The sequence below is a fragment of the Blennius ocellaris genome (assembly GCF_963422515.1).
Source record: "Blennius ocellaris genome assembly, chromosome: 2".
NCBI classification, from domain to species: Eukaryota; Metazoa; Chordata; class Actinopteri; order Blenniiformes; family Blenniidae; genus Blennius; species Blennius ocellaris.
Window position 1 is genome coordinate 22,783,838 of NC_137651.1, and position 21,252 is coordinate 22,805,089.

A 21,252-nucleotide genomic window follows, 5' to 3' on the forward strand; every position below is an offset into this window, starting at 1 on the left:
CTGCAGACGCACTGCTGTGTGTTTGTGTGTGTGTTTCTAATGCAGTATTTTGCAATCACTTATCGACACTATCTAACACTACATTCAGTGTGATTTCATCCGGTGCTGCCATTAGAGGGCTGGTAGACGAGCACGCTGACAGAAGACACCGAGTATCTTTGCTCAGCGAATCCATCACAGCACTGTCAGTGGCTGTGTCTCAGTCAAATGCACTGATCTCCTCAATCTGACTGATGAAATTTCACCCCGTTTCACCCCACAAATTGCCAAGTCTTTCCCGGTGGAAAAATTATATGGGGCCATTATTGTCGAAAAACTATTTGTCAATGTGCATAGGGAGTATGGGGAGTCTGTCTTCGTGTGTCTTCGTCTATGAGTCCGAAATCAGACCTGTCAATGTGTGAAAGCATTTGTCAAAACTGAATCTGCTAAAGTCGTCTCAAAATCTGTCCGTCTCCAGTAAAAAAAAGTTGTAAAAAAAAAATCTGCTCGAGTGGCTTCACTTTTTGCATGTGATATTTGAATCTGTAACGTTGGGGCGTCTGTGCCCTGAGCATAGTCTCGCAGGCTTGTTCATTCTGGCTGCGCCTCCCTCTGCTTACTTTTCTCTCAGACTCTTTAAGCGTGTGCGAGCTTTGTGTGCTTTGTTGTCTGTTTTTGCAGTTTGTATAAGTAGTGAGGCGACTACTGAGCCGTCTAAAAATATATTACAGGCATATGTGATTTACTTACATTTTCTGAGTTTGCGGATCGCAGAGCAAAGCGTGTCGTGAAGTGGCACTGGCAAACTAAACTGACCAATTGGCTTTGCTGAAAATGCACTTGCTACTGCTAAGGTGGGAAGAGAGGAGTGCATTGAGCTGGAGGCCACATGTTGGCCGTCCTCCATCGCTGTAACGGTTCCGGTATAAAGCCACAGTATGAAGTCATGGCGACTTCCCTTGAAAGGATTTGGGTAATAGATTGTTTTAATCCGCTTTGAGGCCACAGCCTTCCACTAATGCAGTGAGGTAATAGCAATTAAAAACCAGTGGGCTGGCTGTAATAACAAGGGAGGAGTTTACCCAAAGATCTGTTAGTTACCGTTGCGTCATGGAATCACAGGAGTGCCAAAATTAAAAGGAAATAAATGTGTAAATATAAAGAGAATCAATAATCCAAAAATATACAAAGGTAGTCATATTCTATTTCTATCTTTTCTTTACTTATTTCATTTTAGTACAGTTAAGTAAAAAAAAATTGTAAAAATAAATCAATGGAATATAAAAGCAAGTTAAAACAAAATGTAAGCTTCAATCAAAAGCAGGTCCATAAACGTGGGGTTTTAGAAGACATTTAAAAGTGGTGGAGAACACACTGTCACCCTTTGATATAAGCTTCGACTTTGAAACGACCAGAAGGGATCCACCCGAGGATCTAAGGATTGTATGGACTCAGCAGGTCAGTAATATAAGGTTTAAAAGTAATCATCAAAATCTTAAAATCAAATCTACAATGGACAGGGAGCCTGTGGAGGGAAGCCGGGATAGGTGCGACGAGTTGTCTGTTAAAACCAGTAAGAAGCCTCGCTGCTGCATTATTGACAAGTTGGAGGCGATGAAGGAGCTTTGAAGGGAAACTAGAGAGACGGGAGTTTTTCCAGGTCTGGGCGAGAGCGAGAGCATTGGCTTCATATGAGAGATCAATCAGATTTGGAAAAAAACAAAAAACAAAACATGACTGCATAACATTTTGATGTTTGGAGCAAAACTGAGGTCAGGGTTGAATAAAACTCCTTGATTTCTTTACGTTGGAATAATGGACCGAGGTTATTGGCGGAAAGACCACGGTGTGGGTTTGAAGAGGTTAAAGAGAACTACTTTGGATGTGGAATGATTCAGTCGGAGAAGATTTGGAACTATCCAACGGCCAAAATATCTAGTATGAACCCTATAAGGGGTTAAATATAATTTAACCCATCTAACAGGTATTGTTACTCAGTATGCCCACAAGTTGAATTAATATTTACAATGTTGACTATACTGGAGCCAGTAATCACTTTCATAGAGAAAATCTGACTGAGTCCATTCGTCAAATACCTGTTTTTTTGACAAGGTATAAAATTATGTTTTTGGAAAATAACTTTTTCAGAAAGGTACTTTGTAATTTTCCGTATTTCTTTTTTTTTTTTTTAAACAGCAATGCAACATAATTTGTACCCGAGTCGACATTCGCATTGCCGTTTTCTGCATAAAAGAACCTTTAAAACAAAATTACCGGTATGTTTCAGCACTGTATCCTTTGTATCACTTAACAATCCTGTGAAACAATGTTGACAACCGCCTATATAAGATGAACGTTTTGAGTAATTCAAGACAAAGTATGGTTTAGAAAATACGTAAACAAAAAACAAATAAATCGATATTGCACACGAAAGGTATTTTTTGTAGTCAGTGATCGGAAAGACTAATAATATTCCTTCAATCTTCTTCACTTTAAACACATTAGCAGAAAAAAAATCTGAATACTGTGAAGTAATTCTACAGACGTATTTGGAGAAAAATTAAATGTTTGAATTTGGAAGAAAAAAAAAAAAAAAGAAGCAGCAATGCCAAAGGGATGTGTTGTAAGGTTGTGTGAGTTTTTATATGTGGTTTACATTAAAGCCAAGAGAAATGGGAGCAGGTCAGCACCGGTGCCAAATGTATTCCTCCTCCCTGCCAGCGAACTTCCTTTGGGATCTGCCTTCCCTCCCGTTTGGCCCAGAAGGGAGCAGAGGAACCAGCCAGGCTCTGCCTTTCCTTTGCCTTACCTCCAAAGCTCCGTCTCATCTCCCTCTAAAGGATGTAACAGCCTGCAGTAAGTCACAACACACTTTTGACTGATAGACCAATATGCAGAAATTATCCTTGTGAACCGTGGCGTGTCTTTAATTATGCTCTCTGATATTTTTTTTACGACTCTGCTGCATTTGCCTGCATGATGAGGAGGAATATGCAGGTCACAGGAGCGAAGGTGAAATAGCTTCAAATTGAGGATTGTTTTCCTGGGGAAGTGAGGGGGAAGGTATTTTTTGAATCAATTACACACACGTACGCGTCTAATCCACCTAAATACAGCCAAACTCTCCATTTGCATTATTTTATTACTTTGCCACCTGCACCCTTAAAGAGTGTCGCGTTGCTGATTATTTATAAATCTCATAAGTGTCAATTACTGAGGAACCTAAATGATTCATAAGCCTTGGTGCACGTACAGCAGATACATTATTGTTTTGGCAGGTCGGCCTGTGCAGATGAAGGTTCCAAACTGACAAATGAAGGAGTAAAAAGACTCGCAGCCTGCTCCCTTGGCTCATATTTCCACCCCTCATCACAGAGGGTGACATTTGTGAAGATGACGTCTCGTAAAAACCGGGAAAACCGATTATTTTCCTTCTGAAAATGACAACACAATACTGAGATATCGGTATTGTTGCGATCAAACTGGCCTCAAAGCCGTGCCGTCAGGGTGATTTTGTAAAAACACGCGTAATGAACCAGCTATAGGGGAGAAAATTGTATTTCCGTTGAAATTGTAGACATTTTTTGTGATCATTTTTTGCAAAACGCAATGTATGCTCTGCACCACAAGAATCTCAAAGTTTACATTTATTACTGTTTTACCAGTCTGGCTCACTCTAGCTGAAAACTAAACAAAAAGAATGTTTTTGACATCCCGACACTGCGCCATCATATGGGCATAGTCTGAATAACAGGCATCACAGACTGACACGGACGAATCAATGGACGCTTGAGAGAAACTAAGTTGTTAAACGTTCATACAAAATATGTTTATGGGATAACATATACATTACAAAAGCATGTCCTCTTACACAAATGGCAAAACTTCCCATGCTTGTGTTCCTATTTTGTTAATTGCGGCACAAATCCCAAACTTCAGCTGTTTGATTTTTTTTATAATTACTTCCGTTTTTTGGGTTTTAGTGCGACACGGAGTATATAATCTATGTGAGCATGCGACAATATTGTTTTCTACTTGTGTGTAAGATGATAAAGTCTTTGGGCTTCGGAAGTTTTTAATCCTTCCAAACTTTACTGCGTCCGCTTGCTCCGATTTAAAACTGGCTGTGACTGGACCTTACATCACGTTCTAACACCAGCAGCTTTTCAAAACCGACTTTGTTCATTTTGACAATTTTCCCTTGACTTTAGGGTTTCTGAATTCCACCCTGTGGCTATCGGGTATTGAATTATGATTTTATTGCTAGAATATACTTTGCGAGTTATACTCCATGTGCATCTGCACCAGCCTCTACCTCGCGCTGCGATTGCCTGACTTTAACATGAGCGAACAAGAATCTGGAGACAGTGCGTGTGTCAATGAGAGTGCGACGTCCTTACAGGTGGGGCGGCCAGCCAGCCGTACTTGTCCTCGGTCCGGTTCATGTCCCGGTCGAAGGCGTAGAGCTGAATGTAGCGGAGGTGATCCGTAGTCAAAAGGTCAAACTGCCGCCGGGCGAAGTGGTAGCTCTGATTGTTGCCCTCTCGGGGGAAATCCAGCCACTCAGGATGGCCAAACTCATTTCCTGCAACATAGGCGAATGTTATTAAAGAATGTACATAATGAAGTGAAAGGCACACAGTCTGAATTAGCATGGCACGCTCTACCAAGCTCTGCTACGTGAGCTTTTCTTTTCTTTTTTGCGGTGCAATTTTAACAAGCTAAAAAAAAAAAAAAAAAAAGTGAAAAAAAAAAGAGATCAAACAGACCGGAGTCAGCGACAGTCTGTGACCTTTTGATCACCCCAGCAGAGGTTAGTGCTTTCCATATCAAAACAGAGTAGTTTTCACCAACCCTCCTGTCACATACCAACCTGCCCTTCCTCGAGGAAAAACACCACGAAACTAAAGTAAGAAAACTGTAAATAAACCCCCCCCCTTCGACTTTCATTTGAGCTTCACTTTTCCTTTTAATAAATGCCGATGTAATTCTTGAGGATACATTTACGTATTTGACCATTGCCTGTTTTATTTTTTTTTTTTAAACAATACCTTGAAAAGCTCAAATGAAAATAGCTCTAACAAAGAAGAAAGATAATTCATCAGGATAGCTCTATTGGTTAATTAAAGTTCATAAAAAACAACTTGAATAAAAACTGAATGATTATTATCCGACAAGGAAATTACTGGAATACAAACACTTCACCATTACTTTCTAAAAGATACGATTAAACACAACAAAGTGGAGCCTACTCCTGATGTCTTGACATGTAATCAACCCGTTTGCAACGTATTCTGGAATATATGGCACCCATTCACACGAGGATATTTTACAGTTAAAATAGATCATTTTCATTGTGTTTTGGGTTGTTGGTATACACGACAATGGTGCTCGGAGCCACTGAAAAGGCTTTCTGAGAGCGCTCTGTGTAAACAGTGAAAACTGGGGTCGTAGTATGGGCAGTGGTGGCCTCGGGCCGTGAACAAGGCTTTTCCAACAAACAAAACCAGGAGACGAACAGCAACAGTGGTTTGGTCCAAGTCGCTCCATCTAATCTGGCCTGAACCTCGGATTCAGACCAAAGAGACAGAAAACATTGAGTCTCCTTGTCGCCGTCGGTCTTGTTTTAGTCCAGAGCCTCGGAGTAGCCAGAGAGAGAAAAAAACCCCCAAAATAAATAGAGCTTGGGGTTTATTTTTCAACATTTGGGCATTACATAGTGAATTTCTGCTCCTTTCACTTTATTTCTGGACGTGTCTGAATCAAATGCTTCAACATCAGGAGAAATGGAGGTGTAGAATGATAGAATGCAACTCTACAGTCGTTTCCAATGGCAACCTACGCAAATACACACTGATTCTTTATAGCCATTCCGGGACTCTGTTTTCGCTGTAGATTTTAAAATGCCGGTTCAGCGTCTCTTCTGCCTCGTAGGTAGTGATTACTCCAGCAATAACTCCGCCCCTCCACTCTGAACCTGCAATGATGGCTGGCTTTAGCACCCATTCAGACCCTGGTGCCGGGGTATCAGAGGTGGAAAAGCCCCCAAAGTGGATTTGGCCAATATTTAGTGCACCATCGTCTGGATCACATGGAGACATTTTTACAGACGGGTAATGAGAGGGTCGAAACGATGAAGAAAGACCGTTCAAAGGAGGTTACATTTTTCCAGCATGCTATTCTCTGCATACATATATAGGTGGTTGTATTATATAAATAGCACAGACTAATGATTCTACACCGTTATCAGCGTTTTTGCTAGTTTTTTGAAACAAAAACACAAAAGTGATGCGTTTTCACCTGAAGAGTTTTGCTGGAAATGACGGTGAAAAACACCTACTCTGGGTTGGTGATTACAAGAGTCTGGACTCGCGGATTAGCATTAGCAAGCATATGCTGTTGCTTGCAGCATACTTTGATCGCATCCCCCCTCCCCCCCCCCCCCCCCCCCCCATGACAAAAAAAATCCTGCGGTGGCTGTTTATGGTGCAATGACTCGTCAACACTTCATCAGCCCGCCTTCACATCGAATTTTGAAGGTATTAACTGAAAAAGACAGGCTGAGATATTGACAGAAATGTCACAAACCGTCCACACCGTCGCCACTGCAGTCCTCTTTTCCCTCAGTGTGTTTTAATCAAAGGCTACTCGGAGCAGTTTCACTGATGTAAAAACGCTAACACATTGTGCACTTTTGGCCCCCCCCTCCAGCTGAATGTATATTATGGCAGTGAGACGAGCAATGGCACCGATGTGGCTATACTGTCATTCCTGGAGATGAGATAATGAATCAGTCATCGAATGTCACGACAACATCCTAAAACAACAGCCGGGATAATTGAATTCCCCGCAGAGAAAGACACGCAGACAAGAGATGGCAAAAATAAATTAATGAAAATAAAATGAGAGTGATGGGAAGAATTGGAACGGACGGCGACTGACAGCAGATTCTAATGAAATACAGTATGTAGGTGTTAAAGAAGTAGCAAACAATGAGGGCAGAGAGAGAGAGAGAGACAGAGAGAGAGAGAGAGGGAGAGAGAGAGGGGGGGGGGATTTTTTGTGACATCTGCATGAATAACGAGCCTCCCACACTGGTGAACTTGAAATGTTAAGGAGAGAATTACACCTCAACATTGGCAGTCAAATGCAGACTTTCTTCTTCAGCAGGAATGAGCACTTTACACATTTACTGTGAGTCAGACGATTCTGTCTTAACGTTGCATTCAAACTGCATTTATGCCACCATTTGTAACATTCTATGCTGCATGGATGCGAATGTCCAACACACAATGGTCAAAGATCACGTCGGTAATGCAGCGTACTGTAGTTTAACGCTCAATATTCCTAAAAATGACATATGTAAGTTTTTTAAATCATTATTATTACAGCGTCATTATTGTTTCAAGAAGTATTTACAATCCTGAATAACACTTCACCCTCAAAGAATATACCGTAATTTCTGGACTAGAAGCCGCTACTTTTTTTACACTTTGAACCCTGCGGCTTCAAATATCACGCAGCGAATTCATGGATTTTTATGGATTAACGAGCTTTACGTTGCAATGAAATTCCTGCCGTTAAATGTATTCTTGGAATTGGGGAAATCAGAGGTCTTGCACATTAAATGCACTACTTGCTCAAACAAAGTAGTATAATTTGTTTGAATTCCAGATTTCGTTGACAGGTCTAATCAATTGGTGTGAGTTAGAGACGTTTCGTTTGAAAGTGATGATGAACTTTAGTCTGTGAACCAAACTGCTTTTCTCACATGTGAGTGATGACATGAGACACGATCAGTAAATCGATACTAAAGTATTCCTGTGAATATTAATAGTGATGCGATCCGTTTTGGAGATATGAGGGCTCTTAAAAGTTGGAGCCTCCTGTAGCTCCTCAAGGGAAGGTCAAGGTGGATCACTAAAATCGATTTTTACCTTTAGTTTTTTTTTATCATCACTTTATTTTAATCAGTCCCCCCCCCCCCTTTGTGGGAGGCTTCACATTAAATTTTACACCACTGGGGTCATCATTCTGAGATACGGCGGTCATAATTCACCAGCAGTAAATGGATGCTACGAGCTCTATGAAGCCATTTTTGTGGCAAATCTGCAGCGTGCAGTGCGGAGATGGAGGATGCTTCGTCTGTATTAGATGATTGCTGTGATCAATTATCTTGAATATTAAGTTGACAGCATGTACTTAAACTTATGCATGAAACAGACACCAGTCTTCTCCAATAATAGTCATCCTGTGTTTTAACAAACAAAAAATTGCATGCAATGTGTGAAAATCTTCCCAAAGGAACTTATGCAAAGTTAATATTGACAATACTTTTCATCACATTTTAATTCGCTCAATGCAGTGTTAGTCTCTATGTAGGATCTATAATAGATTAAGGGTATTTCTTTCCGTGGTGACCCCATACGATACGTTATCCAAGGTCTTCTAAGACATATAAGCACTGTAAAGCCAAACACAAGCCAATCTCACTAACGGGCAAAAAAAAAACCCAAATATTTGTTGTGTTACTATATTAAGTGTGTTCGGCCCCGTTTACAGCGCAATATATTCGATTTGAAAATTGAAAACTTTTGTTGTGTTTTAAGTGCCTGCTTACACAACAATGGTGCACAGAGCCACTGAAAAAACAACTTTTTGAAAATGGCTCCCAAGATGGCACTTTTCATTAAAAAAAAAACAAACAAACAAAAAAAAGCTCCATATCTGTGGAAGTGAAGAAGCTGCTAGGACGCATGGGAACAGCTGTAATGCATGACAATAACGGCAACATCACGACACCCAGTCCAGATTCTCCTGGGACTTTGTAGTTTTTAGTTGACGCTCACTGTAAAATCAATCCAATTGGCTTGTTTGTCAATACAAATGTGTGTGTACTCACATTGTTAATGTTCAAAGTGTGGAGGGTTTCATTGCAAAAGCAACCAACAGCACCCACGAGTGACGCAAAATAGTAACTCCATTGCATTCAGCGTTTCTGCCATTTCTTGAACGCTTTCAAGATGTATCCCTGTCAACAGGAAACTTTTCCGGAACAAAAAAAAGCAAAACGGTGATTCTACTTCAAAAGCTGTCACGTAAACAGGGCCTCAAACAAGCTTGCATAACAAGACACAAGAGAAGTGTGAAGATTTACATCAACAGATGCAGTTTTATGAGGTTTGTGACAGTTTGGGGTTCAAGGCCTTGGGCCTTTGACATACGGTCAGGTTGAGGTGGAGGATCAAACCGACCAACGATATAATTAGGAAACGCCTCTCTCTACACCCATGATGTGACGAGAAAACGACTGTTTGAATCCGAGATCTACAGCAGCGGAAATGTAGAGGTGACTGTGGCGACAGTGGTGATGTGATGGACACCCTGGAGAAGAGTTTGCTTCAGGCCACCGGGGGGGGGCGGTCATGTCTTTTCACAGGACACTGTATATCAACAAGCTCATTGTGCGACAGCTTGGGACTGTACAGTATTGATAGTCTGGACGTACTGTACGACCTCTACATTTTGTCACCCTTGACGAATGATATACGACATTTGCAGTGAATCAGGGTTTAAAGGGCAGAATGTGGAAGTTTATTAAAAAGAAAAAAAAAAAAAAGTTGGTAACAAGTTAACCTTCTCAGCCACGGATTTGATGAAGAATTGCATCAGTACCATCCAACTTGAGAGCGACCCCATCGCGCTGAATAGGTTCATTCACAGAATTTCAAATGTGTAGAGAAAGCAGGAAAGTGGTGTCTATGCCTACAGAATGTGGCCTGTGTGTTTTTTTCCCCTTGTATTCACAGCAATGCGGTGTCGCTAACAAAATGATAGGCGACAGTAAAGACTTCCTTCTGCATCTACAGAAAGTGCCTGACAACTACCTTCTGCATGAAAAAACCCCCCCAAAGAACCTCAACATTTATATTCCGATAATCTTCCACTGTCAAACATCAATATGTGATGTTCAATGCATAATTTACTGTTTTGGACAAGCCGGCATGCCTTTGCTATTTTTAAAATTCCTCCATTTCCCAGAATGACTCTCCCAACACGCCCAGAGGAGACGGGCTCTCCGTGTTGCACAGCGTTGCATACGCTACATGGAGGTGGTGGGAGTGAGACTTAACCACAGAGGCATTGTACATTTTTCTGGAGAAGGAAAAGAGAGAAATGGATCAATGCGGTGGCGTGGCATGCAGAGTTCACACTGCAAAAAGACATCAAAGTGACTGTTGTACTTCACGTACCCCCCCCCCCCCCCCTCGACAACACATCCACCACTACTCAGGCTACAAATGCATTACACAGGTATTTAACCATGCGCTATGTGTATGAGGGCCCAGTGTGTCTGGCTGTGCTGCAGTTTCAAGTTTTTGAGCATGTAGCAGAACTCACATATGCAAAATTATTACTAAGGATTATATATTATTAAGGACTCTGAATAAAACATTGTCGCTGAGCAAGCCAGGGCACAGAGATCTCGACAATGTAATTCTTAAAAGGGGGATTTATAGACGGACCCCTCGCACGACCCCGGGGACAGTGACCGATGAGTTGCCTGGGAAGTCGGTTGCACCATGAAGTCTTATCGGAACAACCGGTCAATGGATTGCCGTTGCTTCTCCATCCATTCGGTGGTCTATTGATAAAGACTCTGTAGTAAATGCAGTGACTTCCTCAGGAGGGACGGATTCATTCAAATCAGACTTTTTTTTTTTGGTTTGTTTCCAAGAAGAGCAAATAGACGTGACGAGTATACGTTTAAAGGATAACACGCCAAAATGTCCGCCAGGCACGACGGTATCTCACAAAAATCACCTGCCATCATTATCTCGGCCCAGTGGAGTGTCACCTCAGCTTTCTCGTGTTCAGGCTTTCTTTAACACTAACATGACAATAACAATTTTGTGTTGATCCAGCATGGCACCAACACGGAAACACTGCTCAAGTAACACAGTAGAATTGCTTTTTACTACGGTACCTTAATATCATTGTGTAGCTACAACAAAAGTCAAAAATCTAAATTCAATATTTGTTTTTTTTGTTAGTTTTTTTTTTAAACGAAACACATAATGGCCGTAAACATGATGAAAATGTATGACAATGAGAAGTAACTAACTACACCGTATTCTGAAACGAAAACCCCCCCAAAAAACGTTTTCACTTGAAACACTGTCGTGGAAATGGGGCCCAACATTATATTTTCTGTCATTGTTAAGTGAATAAGTCAAATAGAGGAATGATATAATCTTGAATTCTCATTATAATGGTAGTTTTTAATACACTATACCCAAATAAGTTATTATCCAATTACTAGTTACGTTTTAAAAAGCAGAGGAGCAACTTTATGGTGGGAAGAAGATGCTCTGTAACCTGTGTCTGTGTGTTAGCAGCATTCAGACTATGAGTCGATATTACTTTAGCTCCTTCTCCAGTAAACAGGAATTCAGTGAAATAACAGTGGCTCTGAACAAAACCTCACAGAAATGTCAGTAACTATAATTGTATCGTTCATTTCACCATGTCAATCGGCTATTTCTGGGTTAACGATAGAAATATTGGAGTTATGCTTACATGTTGGTTTATAAAGCAATATTCACAACACGTCTCATGAGAAGTGAAGTAAGGCTGCAGTCTGAATTGTTGCACACGATTAAATGTCTCTCTTTGTCGGAGGCTTTTGAAGAAGTAAGTGAGCCACAATGCCACTGCACAAAAAGAAAATTCTTGTTTTGATTTTTCCCAGCGTCGCACTCACAATGAAGAATAGAGCGTGGAAAGTGTGCAGTGACTGAGACACCCGTCAGTCCATGTGACTTCATGTTTACAGCTCTGGGTTTGTTTGCAATAAGTCAGAGTGAAGCTCCGATGGACCAGAACCAAACAGAAACAACTCATCATTTTTCTCCCCTTGCGGTTCTGAACATAACAAACATCTCAGGTACGAGCAGTTTTGAAATAAAAGGAACAAAAGAAAGCAGCTGAATGTTTAAATGGACTACGAGACCTCGTGATACAAAAAGATGAACTGTATACTGCAAGGTGCATTTTATTATTAATCATCCATAGTGCATAACTTACAACAACAACAAAAACTCAATAAAGCATCACTTGTGACAATGAACACATAGGGATGCATGCTTAGCGTTACATTTTGAGATATTACTACCGAATAAGACAAATCAAGATTTTATACAAGATCCTATAGAAATCTTGCGATTACAATTTGTATTTGTGCGATATGTACCATTTTGGTTTTACATTTTAGTTTACAGCCAGAAGGTCTGGGTTCAAATACCATCCAGGAATTCCTGTGTGGAGTTTGCATGTTCTAATTCAGGTTGTTATGGCACTATTTTAACGCTTTGGCCCACTGGAGATGAAATGATGTATGTGTCCCCTGAACTAAAATCAGTTTGAACATCCCTGGATTAAATAGTCCTAAAAGACTTGAAGTATTTAGTGCTCTATAAAGGCTTAATTTATTCCTTCACATCCGTTTTCTTCCTTATTAGTAATTGTGTGTTCCATATGGGGTCAGTGAGGGGAAGTGTAAAATGTAAAATGCATACATACGTATGTCTGCATATCCACAAATAGACAGAGATCAGCGAGAAAACACAGTCTGTCAGCTCACCCCATCCTAAGACAGTCAGACAGGATCCAGGCGAGCGCTTTGATAAAAGTGCATAAAGGAGCAACACTTCATTACCAGTGGAAGTGCGCCGGCCTCTTTCGGCTATTTATCCTCACTTTCCCGGCGTTACTTATTTATAACGTGGAGCGGGGGGATGATTGGTTTCCTGAGGAAGTTGATTCAATAACCTGTGAAAGGCTGCGACTTTTCCTTTGATTTCAGCTTTAAAAAGGAAAACATCGGACACACCTCCATTAAGTAATCATTTTCTTCTCCTCTGCGATAACGTGGTAAAGTTCCTCCCCGATGCTTGCATTAATCACCATGATAATCACCTTCCCCTGCCTCCTCGCGGCTGAAATAAACCAGATAGCACTTTCTCTAGGAGAGCGAGATATGATGGATTCTCCTTCTCATCCGCACATAAATAAAACCATCATAATACATCAGGGGTCCTATTATCTGACACGAGATACTGCGAGGAGTCACTATTATAAAGAAGAATTACCGACAATCATTAAAGCATAATCCAACTTTTTTTACAACTTCACCTACACACACATTCAGGACTTGATAAGCAGCACCTGGCATTCCATTCATTTCAGTAAGACACATTAGATTTGTATTCCGTGTTTGATTTGCGCTACGTCTATAGATAATCTTTTCTTTCACTAAAAATGATAAATAGTTACACGAATGCACCAATTAAATCAGATAGGTTGAAGAAGGACAGATTATCCAAACAGTCGAGACACTACCAAACCGATTTATACATTTTAAAATAAAAAAGTTGGGAAAACTTCCTTATTGCTGGCCTCTTGTCTTCAAGGGTAAAACTCATTTTAGTTGAGGGGCCATCTTGACTGGGCAGCGTCACTAAAACAGTGCCATAATAACCTATACATTTCAACTTTAAAGGATTTCTTTGTTGTGGCGCAGAGTACACACTATGTAACAATTACTGATAAAAATTACGACTATCTCAACATGAAGCAAATTGTAGTGAAACCTTGTGATGCAAAATACAATAAAATGTCCCACCAAAAAACCTAAACCTTTTTATATATGTTTTTACAAACTCACCCCGACATCATGGCTTTGAAGCAAATGCTAGTTTGAGATCTTCCTTTGCAGCAGCTGTGATATCTCAGCTCAAATCTCAGCGTTGTGACTGCTACTCGAAAGACATGTTAAAAAAACCAAAACAAAACAAAAAAAAGTTTTCATACGAATGTTTGGTACAGAATTGGCCAAATCTGATATAGTGGAATAGGGGTGGGATTTAATAAGTTGTTATTCCCACTCTTTTTCGGACATGCAACCTGATTATACAGTTCTGCTGTTACTTATTCAGTTTGATTAATGAGCACTGTTGCTTTTAATATTTCAAATCGGAGCATGTTTGAACTAAAATTTAATGAAAGGAAACAAAGCAGCCCGCAGATCCTCGATGGGTGACGAACACCTCAGATCTGTTGCCACAACAAAATTAACGCCACACTTTGATTGCCACTAATAGTGAATTTAAGCATTAACACGGTAACACTTAATGCAACTAACAGTTTAAAAGTCAGTGCGGATCCTGAAACCAAAAAGTTTGCCCACCCTGTCTTCAAATAGTAACCAAGGTTTTTCCACCCGCATGAACAATCGGTGGGAGTGTGTCGAAACGCTTGTTGGACGACGCCAACGATTGAATTGAAAGCAGATCCAATAATGATATGATTAATGCTGTTGGGCTATGTTTACACAAGGTTATGTCAGACGGATTCTCGGCGAGCACGTCCCATTACTCCTCTACACAACCCTGCATCAGATAAGGGCTCGACAGTGACACGGTCCCCTCAGTAATTAGCAGCACAAGAAGGAGCCAAGGATCAATGTGTCTTCCATTGGCGGGATTCTGGCAAAGGAAGATCAATGAGGGAATAAAGAGGGGAATGGAAAAGGTGAGAGTCACAGAAGGTTTCAGATGCAATGCAAAAAGAGAAGGGAGGAAAAAAACAAAAACGCAGACATGAAGTGATTATTTGCACTTGCGGGATTGTTTTGTTACCGTGTTAATGCACACTCCCACTCTGCACATTAAATAAGCGTTACTGGTCCAACAAGCAGAGGTGGGATTGGCACGTTCGCCCAAAACCACAAGCCTGAGAGCACGGCAGGATTATGCATTTGAAATGTATGAGGAGAAGGCACCGGTTTCAATTCATCGTCCAAGGCTGCAGAATAATAGTTGCCTGTTGCGTCGTGGCTCTGCCTGAATGTAAAGTGCCGGGAGAAGTTTTTTAGCTCAATAATTTAGACTGTAAATCTGCAAGGTTATCTTAAGTCTCTGTGAGCCCTGAAAGTCAGGAAGTGCGAGCACTTCCATTTTGTCCCCGCTGATATAATGATAAAACCACTGAGGCGTTTCATTGCTGCCACGCCACTTGGCGCCTTAATGTCATCGACGCTCCCGACATCCTTTACAGTATCCATCCCTCAGCCCCTCAAATGTGGATGCTCCCTTTGTCCCCTTTGCTGTGCGGTGTTTGCTATTGGTCATGAGTAAATAAATGGGTTTTTCGAGGCTCGGCACTTCAAATTGATTTGCTTGCTCAAACAATTTGCTCTTGCTCAGCACTGGCTAAATGACTCTGCCATCATTGATCCATTGACACGGCATGTCATCTCAGATTTACGTGACTTTCTTCCCCCCCGCCTCCCCATCTCCAGCGTTTTACTAATGCTCGACTAATGGCCTGGACGTGGGAAAGTTCTCCGTGATGAACTTCAATGGGGCACGTCTTTGGAGATGTTGAAACTTTTTTTTAATTTTTTTTACAGTTCTTGAAATCTGTGTCCTCCAAAAAGACGTCCTCTGTAGCTGCTCGCACAAGAACTTTGCAGTATTATTGAAGTCAGTCAGACAGCTGCTGTTAAAAAATTTCTTCATCTCCGTTCTGAGCAGAGGTTTTCTTTTTATAGCTTTCTTTTAGGAGTACAAAACAGCTCGTCTTTATTGTCTTAGTGACCCTGCAAACTCTGAATTCAGGAAAAAAAAAATTTAATGTCACCAGAGTCCTCTCGGAGCGAGAGATCTTTATTTGTAACGTTATCAAATTAAAGCTTGATGAGATGAAATAGTGGGCTTCGTCTGCCCCTTTTCCTGTTCAGCACAGCAGCTCATGTGATCCAGGTTTGATTTGACATACGTTTGACTACAATCTGAGCAGTTTGTGACTGAGGTGTCATCGTAGTGGAATCCAAACCAGCTTGTTGCTCTAACCTTGAATCCACCACCGCCACAATTTCAATCCGAAAACAAAAGCTATTCTCAATCCAGGTTCAATACATAAGAGAAGGTGAAAGGTCAGTGAGGGAGTCACACTGCGACATGTGCGAGAATATCAAAAGTCGCTGCAAGTGAAATGGGTGATGGAAAGATTTCCTGTCTGGACTGTGGCAAACTGCATTAGCCAGATATATTATCTTTGATCTGTGGATTAAAAACTGCCAGCAGGAGAAGGAGGAAGAAAACCATTTAATAGGGGAGATTTTACAATGCCCTATGAGGCAGATCTCTAGGTTTTAATGTGAATAAAAACTATATCTTAATATCACTCATTTAACCCTTTACAGGCCACTCATACATATATATACACACACACACACACATGCACATGTATATATAGTCTCATCCTGTACATTGTTATCCAATAGTGTCTTGTAAAAACTTTTATTTTTCATTAAAAATGTGCATTTTGTATTTGTCATGTTATAATGGGTTGCTTTAACAAACCAGAACAAAATATCACTTGCATGAAAAAAAGGTTCCGCCTCCAGCAGATTCCAGTACAGGAGATTTGATGTGGGACACAATGAAATTGTATTTTTCAAAAGTGAAACTCTGTTTGATGCTTTTTTTGCACAAATGTATTTTCATCATTACATTTACAATGATTTAGACTGTCATGTGTGTGTGTTAATTTGATCTTCTCGTAATTTCTTTTCAAGTATGATTTGTTCTAAAAACTCGAAGGGGAATAAATACTTTCCCTTCCAAAAGATTTTAACCTGCTTCTGCTTCTCAGTGCCCCTCCATGGGAGGTCCGGCCGACACTTTGGAAGTTACTGCTCTAGTTACTAACATACAAGGGACAAACAAAGACACAATTCTTTTCAGACTAAAAAAACAATGAGAAACAGAGACATGTTGGTCTATCAATTAGGTACCACAAAGACAAAGTTGTCATACTATTCTGAGGCTGTCCTGTATTGCATATGGTACGTTTCATTTTTTAAAAACTTCTATATTTAAATCTAGTTGCACTCCTTTCCATGCTTATATTCTCTGAATTCAATTACGGCTCTGCATGTTTACACAGTTACCCTGCTCTCGCCCATAGTGAGCAGGAATTGTTGGATGGCCAATATATATCACTGATTAACATTGGAGAGTATCCAACTCAAGCACAGGTAGATCATGGAAACCCAAAATAACCAAAATCCATGATTTTTAGCTGAATGCAATCAAGTTAAAATACTTGATTGTCGGGCTATGGACTATAAACACTGGATGTGCTGATGGCCAAGAAGGAATCAAATGAGTTACATTAAGTGTAGGCTTCCCACAAGATATCGCTTCCTCGTTGAGCGAGAATCACCAAGTTTGAAGAGATTCGCTGGTGCCTGCTGAGGTACGGTGTCACGTTAACGAGAAATGGGACAAACAAGGCAAGGAACCAGAAAACATAATGCCTTGGGGCCTACAGCTGTCGCCGGCGTGGAGGCATAATTATGGACACTGTTGATTCTGTCATTCCCGTCTTTGTTGGAGAACAGCTACTTCTCACCACGAAGTGACAGAACTGGACTTAATACAGTGACAAGAAAAACAAACCCATTAAACCTATCACAGTGCCGGGAGAAAAGGAGAGCAAACTCTTGGGTTTAAACATGCTGACAAAAAATCATAAAAAGTAGCATATAAAATGAGACCATTTGTGACAAAAAGGGGCTACAACATTCTTCTTGAACTTTCGATGCCTGTTAAAACGGGGTCGGAGTAACCTCGACGTGACATTTAAAATAATTTAAAAAAGGGATGGTGTTAAGACAGGTGTGGCACCGGCAGACATTACTAACGATGCGTGACCATTACACGGACGTTCCCTGGGCCATTGGTATGCTGGATGCTGAACTCTAATCCGGGGGCTTCACCAGACATCCAAATGTGAATAATTCAACAAGCCCTTGAGGTAGAGAGGGACAACTTTCCACAAGGCCAACTGATTAAATCTACGTGAAAGAGGTATGCTGGACATACTACGTTACTGATGGTGGCAGAATCTATCCCGTCTTTTTTTTAAATTTTTTTTTTTTATTATGCTGATCGTTGGCCGTGTTTTTCATTGTTATAAGTTTGGAATGTTTATACGAAGAGAAAGGCTTGTAGTGAAATTTCCCTTAAAACAAACAAAAAAAAAGAAACATTTTTGACATGGAGTTTGAACATTTTCCCCACGACAATCTGGGACCTGTGTTCAAAAAAGCCAGTCTTCGAGCTCCTAAAACACCGCATCGTGTGGATGACAGGCCAAAAACAGCTCGTTTAGGTGAACCGGTTTCCTGGTGTGAACGGACCCTTAATGATATCTTCTGGTTCCAACCACAGTGAAATGTCCCCCAAAAGGTCTCCTATAGCGGTTTAGTGCTGTTGCTGTGTAAACGCAAAATGTTTCCGAAAAGAACACACAAAAATGACGCATTTTCTCTGGAAACGTCATGTAAACTGGGCCTTAATCACTTAATGTTGACCAACCGGTTTAGCCCGTGTTTCTTTGCATTAGCCACAGGCAGCTGATCAGTCTGGTGTTTACCCGACTGTGAGCATATATGATGGAGGGAATCAGATTCTGTTCAGTGCACATGGATGGTCATCTTTTTGAAGCGGTAACTTTAAAGTCGATGCTAATCACGAGAAACACCCGTCATTTATAGTTTTTAGTTGAGCCACACGCGGGGAATACAGAGTGTCAATGGTTGTTGATGTTGAAGTTGATGCTAAAATGACTCCACAGTCTATCTGCGTTCTGACAAACTCCCTTCATCTGGAGTCTCTCATGACTACATTTTACCGTTTATGGTCTCTGCCCCACCCGCTGCAGCATCCAGTCTCTACCGAGGCGAGCTCAACTAATTTACACGCAACCAAAAAAAAAAAAACACAAACCGTTCTTGAAACAAACAGTAGTTACCTTTGTTGCCTAAATGTAAAACACAGATTGAAGTCTGGATGCAAACCCGGGTCTCTGGTGTGCTTGTTGAGTGCTTCGTGTGCCTGCTTTCCATGCCAGCGCCGACTCCTGCCAACTCCCGTGCAGTTCAGGAATGTTGCATGTCATTCATTTAAAAGAAAAAAAGGGAAAAAAAACCAGCCTCTGAACATAATCCAGCCGCTATTTTGCATCTCCAGAGAAGTGAGAAAACAATTCATTTGTGGTGAAATGGAACTTTTTGGAGACAGGGTTAGAATCTTTAAAGCTTGTAACTTTATACTAGAAGGTTTGTTTTTTTTTTTTTTTGTTACCTTAGGTTTTACATCGAGCTTCTGCTTGGGCTTCATCCAAACTTCTATCGTCGTGTCCATTTATAGAAGATTCATCTCACCGGACTGACGAATGAACAGGCTATTTGAGGCAACTCTTTGACCCTCTCCTGCTTTACACGTATCAACAGTTCTTGATGAGAAGTCTCCGGAGACTCGCTTTTATTTCAAAGCCAAAGTTCAAACCAGCATGTCTCCTTTTGGCTCATTTCTCAAACTACACTGCAAAACAATACAGGATTTGAAGGGATAGAGAAGTATAAAACATGTATAGGGGTTTAATGTGTATTGTATGAAAGCAAATTATTATTTATAGACGAGTTACATGACCATCTGGCAACATTTCAAGACAAAGTTCAAAATGACTAACTTGATATTTTCAAAGCATCTCTCTCTCTCTCTGTCTCTCTATCTTTACCTGACCCCAGACCTCCACTACTAGATTTTAAGCAAACACTTTAAATGTTGATGACACTTGTATTTGATATCAGGAGAATTTTTTTCCATCAGCTTCTCTATTTTTCACCTTAAATTACACTATGATTCAAAGTAGGACCAGGATTTGAATAGCGGTTTAGAGGAGAAACTCAGTAATGTCGGGTTTGAGCTAGTTACCCGAGTTAGTAACCCGTCGCTATCAAAGACAGTTGACAAACATCTATTTAGACCCTATTCAAATGACAACATTTCAAGTGAAGTTGCATTGTTTGTGTGTTTTCATTTCAGAAAAGTTGATGCTTAACACTGGAAACGATGTAGCTTTCATGTTGGGCCATTAGTAGGGGCTGTTTGTTTTTGTACTGAAACCACACACGCACACGTCCAAATAACAGCACGCTATAAACATTAACAATGGCGAGTACACAGACATTCGTATGGACCGACAACAAAGAAGGATTGCCATTATGGGTGACTCAACTAAACGAACAGCTTCAAGGAGCAATGTAATGTGGCTGTACCACTGCAATCCAGAAATAGAGTTAATTTGGGGGGAAAAAAGGAATTATATCTACTGGTAAAGTATTTGTAATTGCTACCAAGACAAACCTCATCCACCCTTTGCTCCAGGACCCTCAAGAGGGTCTTTACTATGTGCAATCCACGTTTCCACATGCCCAGAAAACCATAGTGAGATATTTTCTAAAAGGTAGAGCAGACATACAAACAGAGCGTTTCTGCATTTGTATGTTAGTGAAAATTGGAAGTGTCCACAAGCGTTGGGTTCACTACAATGTTTTGGGGAAATCAGGCATTTTGGAAACGGGGTCCTCAGCCTCTTTGACAGTGAATCTGACCGATGGTAGTCAATCTAGCTTTTGGGAGAAGTACAAAGCTTTGTCCTGATGAATTGGTGTGGTGTGGTACGAAAACAAACTGGAAAAACAATCAGGAGACACTTTTTCAAATGAACAGAAAACCTAAAACAGAACTTGAGGTGTGCATTTTGACGTTCCCTGACTTTGCACATCAGTGGATAAGGGCCTGCCTACTGTTATAATGTTTTGGGAAATCAGACATTAGATAGAGGATCTGCAGCTATTCTTAGAGGCAAACGGTGAGCTTCAGTGGGGGGGGTGGGGGGTGGGTGGTGGGGGGGTGGGTTGAGAACGGCTGCCCTGGACCCACGCACAGATTGTAACATCAAATCGAGAGTGCAAGGCTGACTTAATGAAATCATTGTCAAATCGACTTTTAAATTATTGTTTCCCCCTCATCAACTCTTGATGATTCTGAAGTTGCACTGATTGGCGCCACCAAAAAAAAAAAAAAGAAAGAAAAAATCAATGGGAGAGAAAGCAGTGAGTGAGTGCCTCAGTGCTATACTTTAGCTGGAGAATCAGATATAATTATTATAAACTGTCCTTCAGCTTCCCACATGGGGGTCAATTCTCCGACACCCTCATCATTATGAGCTGCCCCGTCATGATTGTCCGTGGAGGTCAGCCGTTTTGATTGTGCTTCCTTTACCAGCACAGAAACTCCACTGAGCACAAATTCGTCGGGTGTTTTGTTCTCTTTCCTCAAGTAACACTGG

At 40.8% G+C, this 21,252-nt stretch overlaps 1 protein-coding gene across 1 annotated transcript in view; it reads right to left on the minus strand.

Annotated features, from left to right (window-relative positions):
* gbe1b (glucan (1,4-alpha-), branching enzyme 1b) overlaps positions 1 to 21,252 on the minus strand; it is a 111,436-nt gene that overhangs the window by 30,800 nt on the left and 59,384 nt on the right. The window contains exon 13 of the mRNA XM_080503983.1: positions 4,383 to 4,567. Coding sequence (XP_080360109.1) covers positions 4,383 to 4,567 — 185 coding nt within the window. The remainder of the gene's footprint in view (positions 1 to 4,382; positions 4,568 to 21,252) is intronic.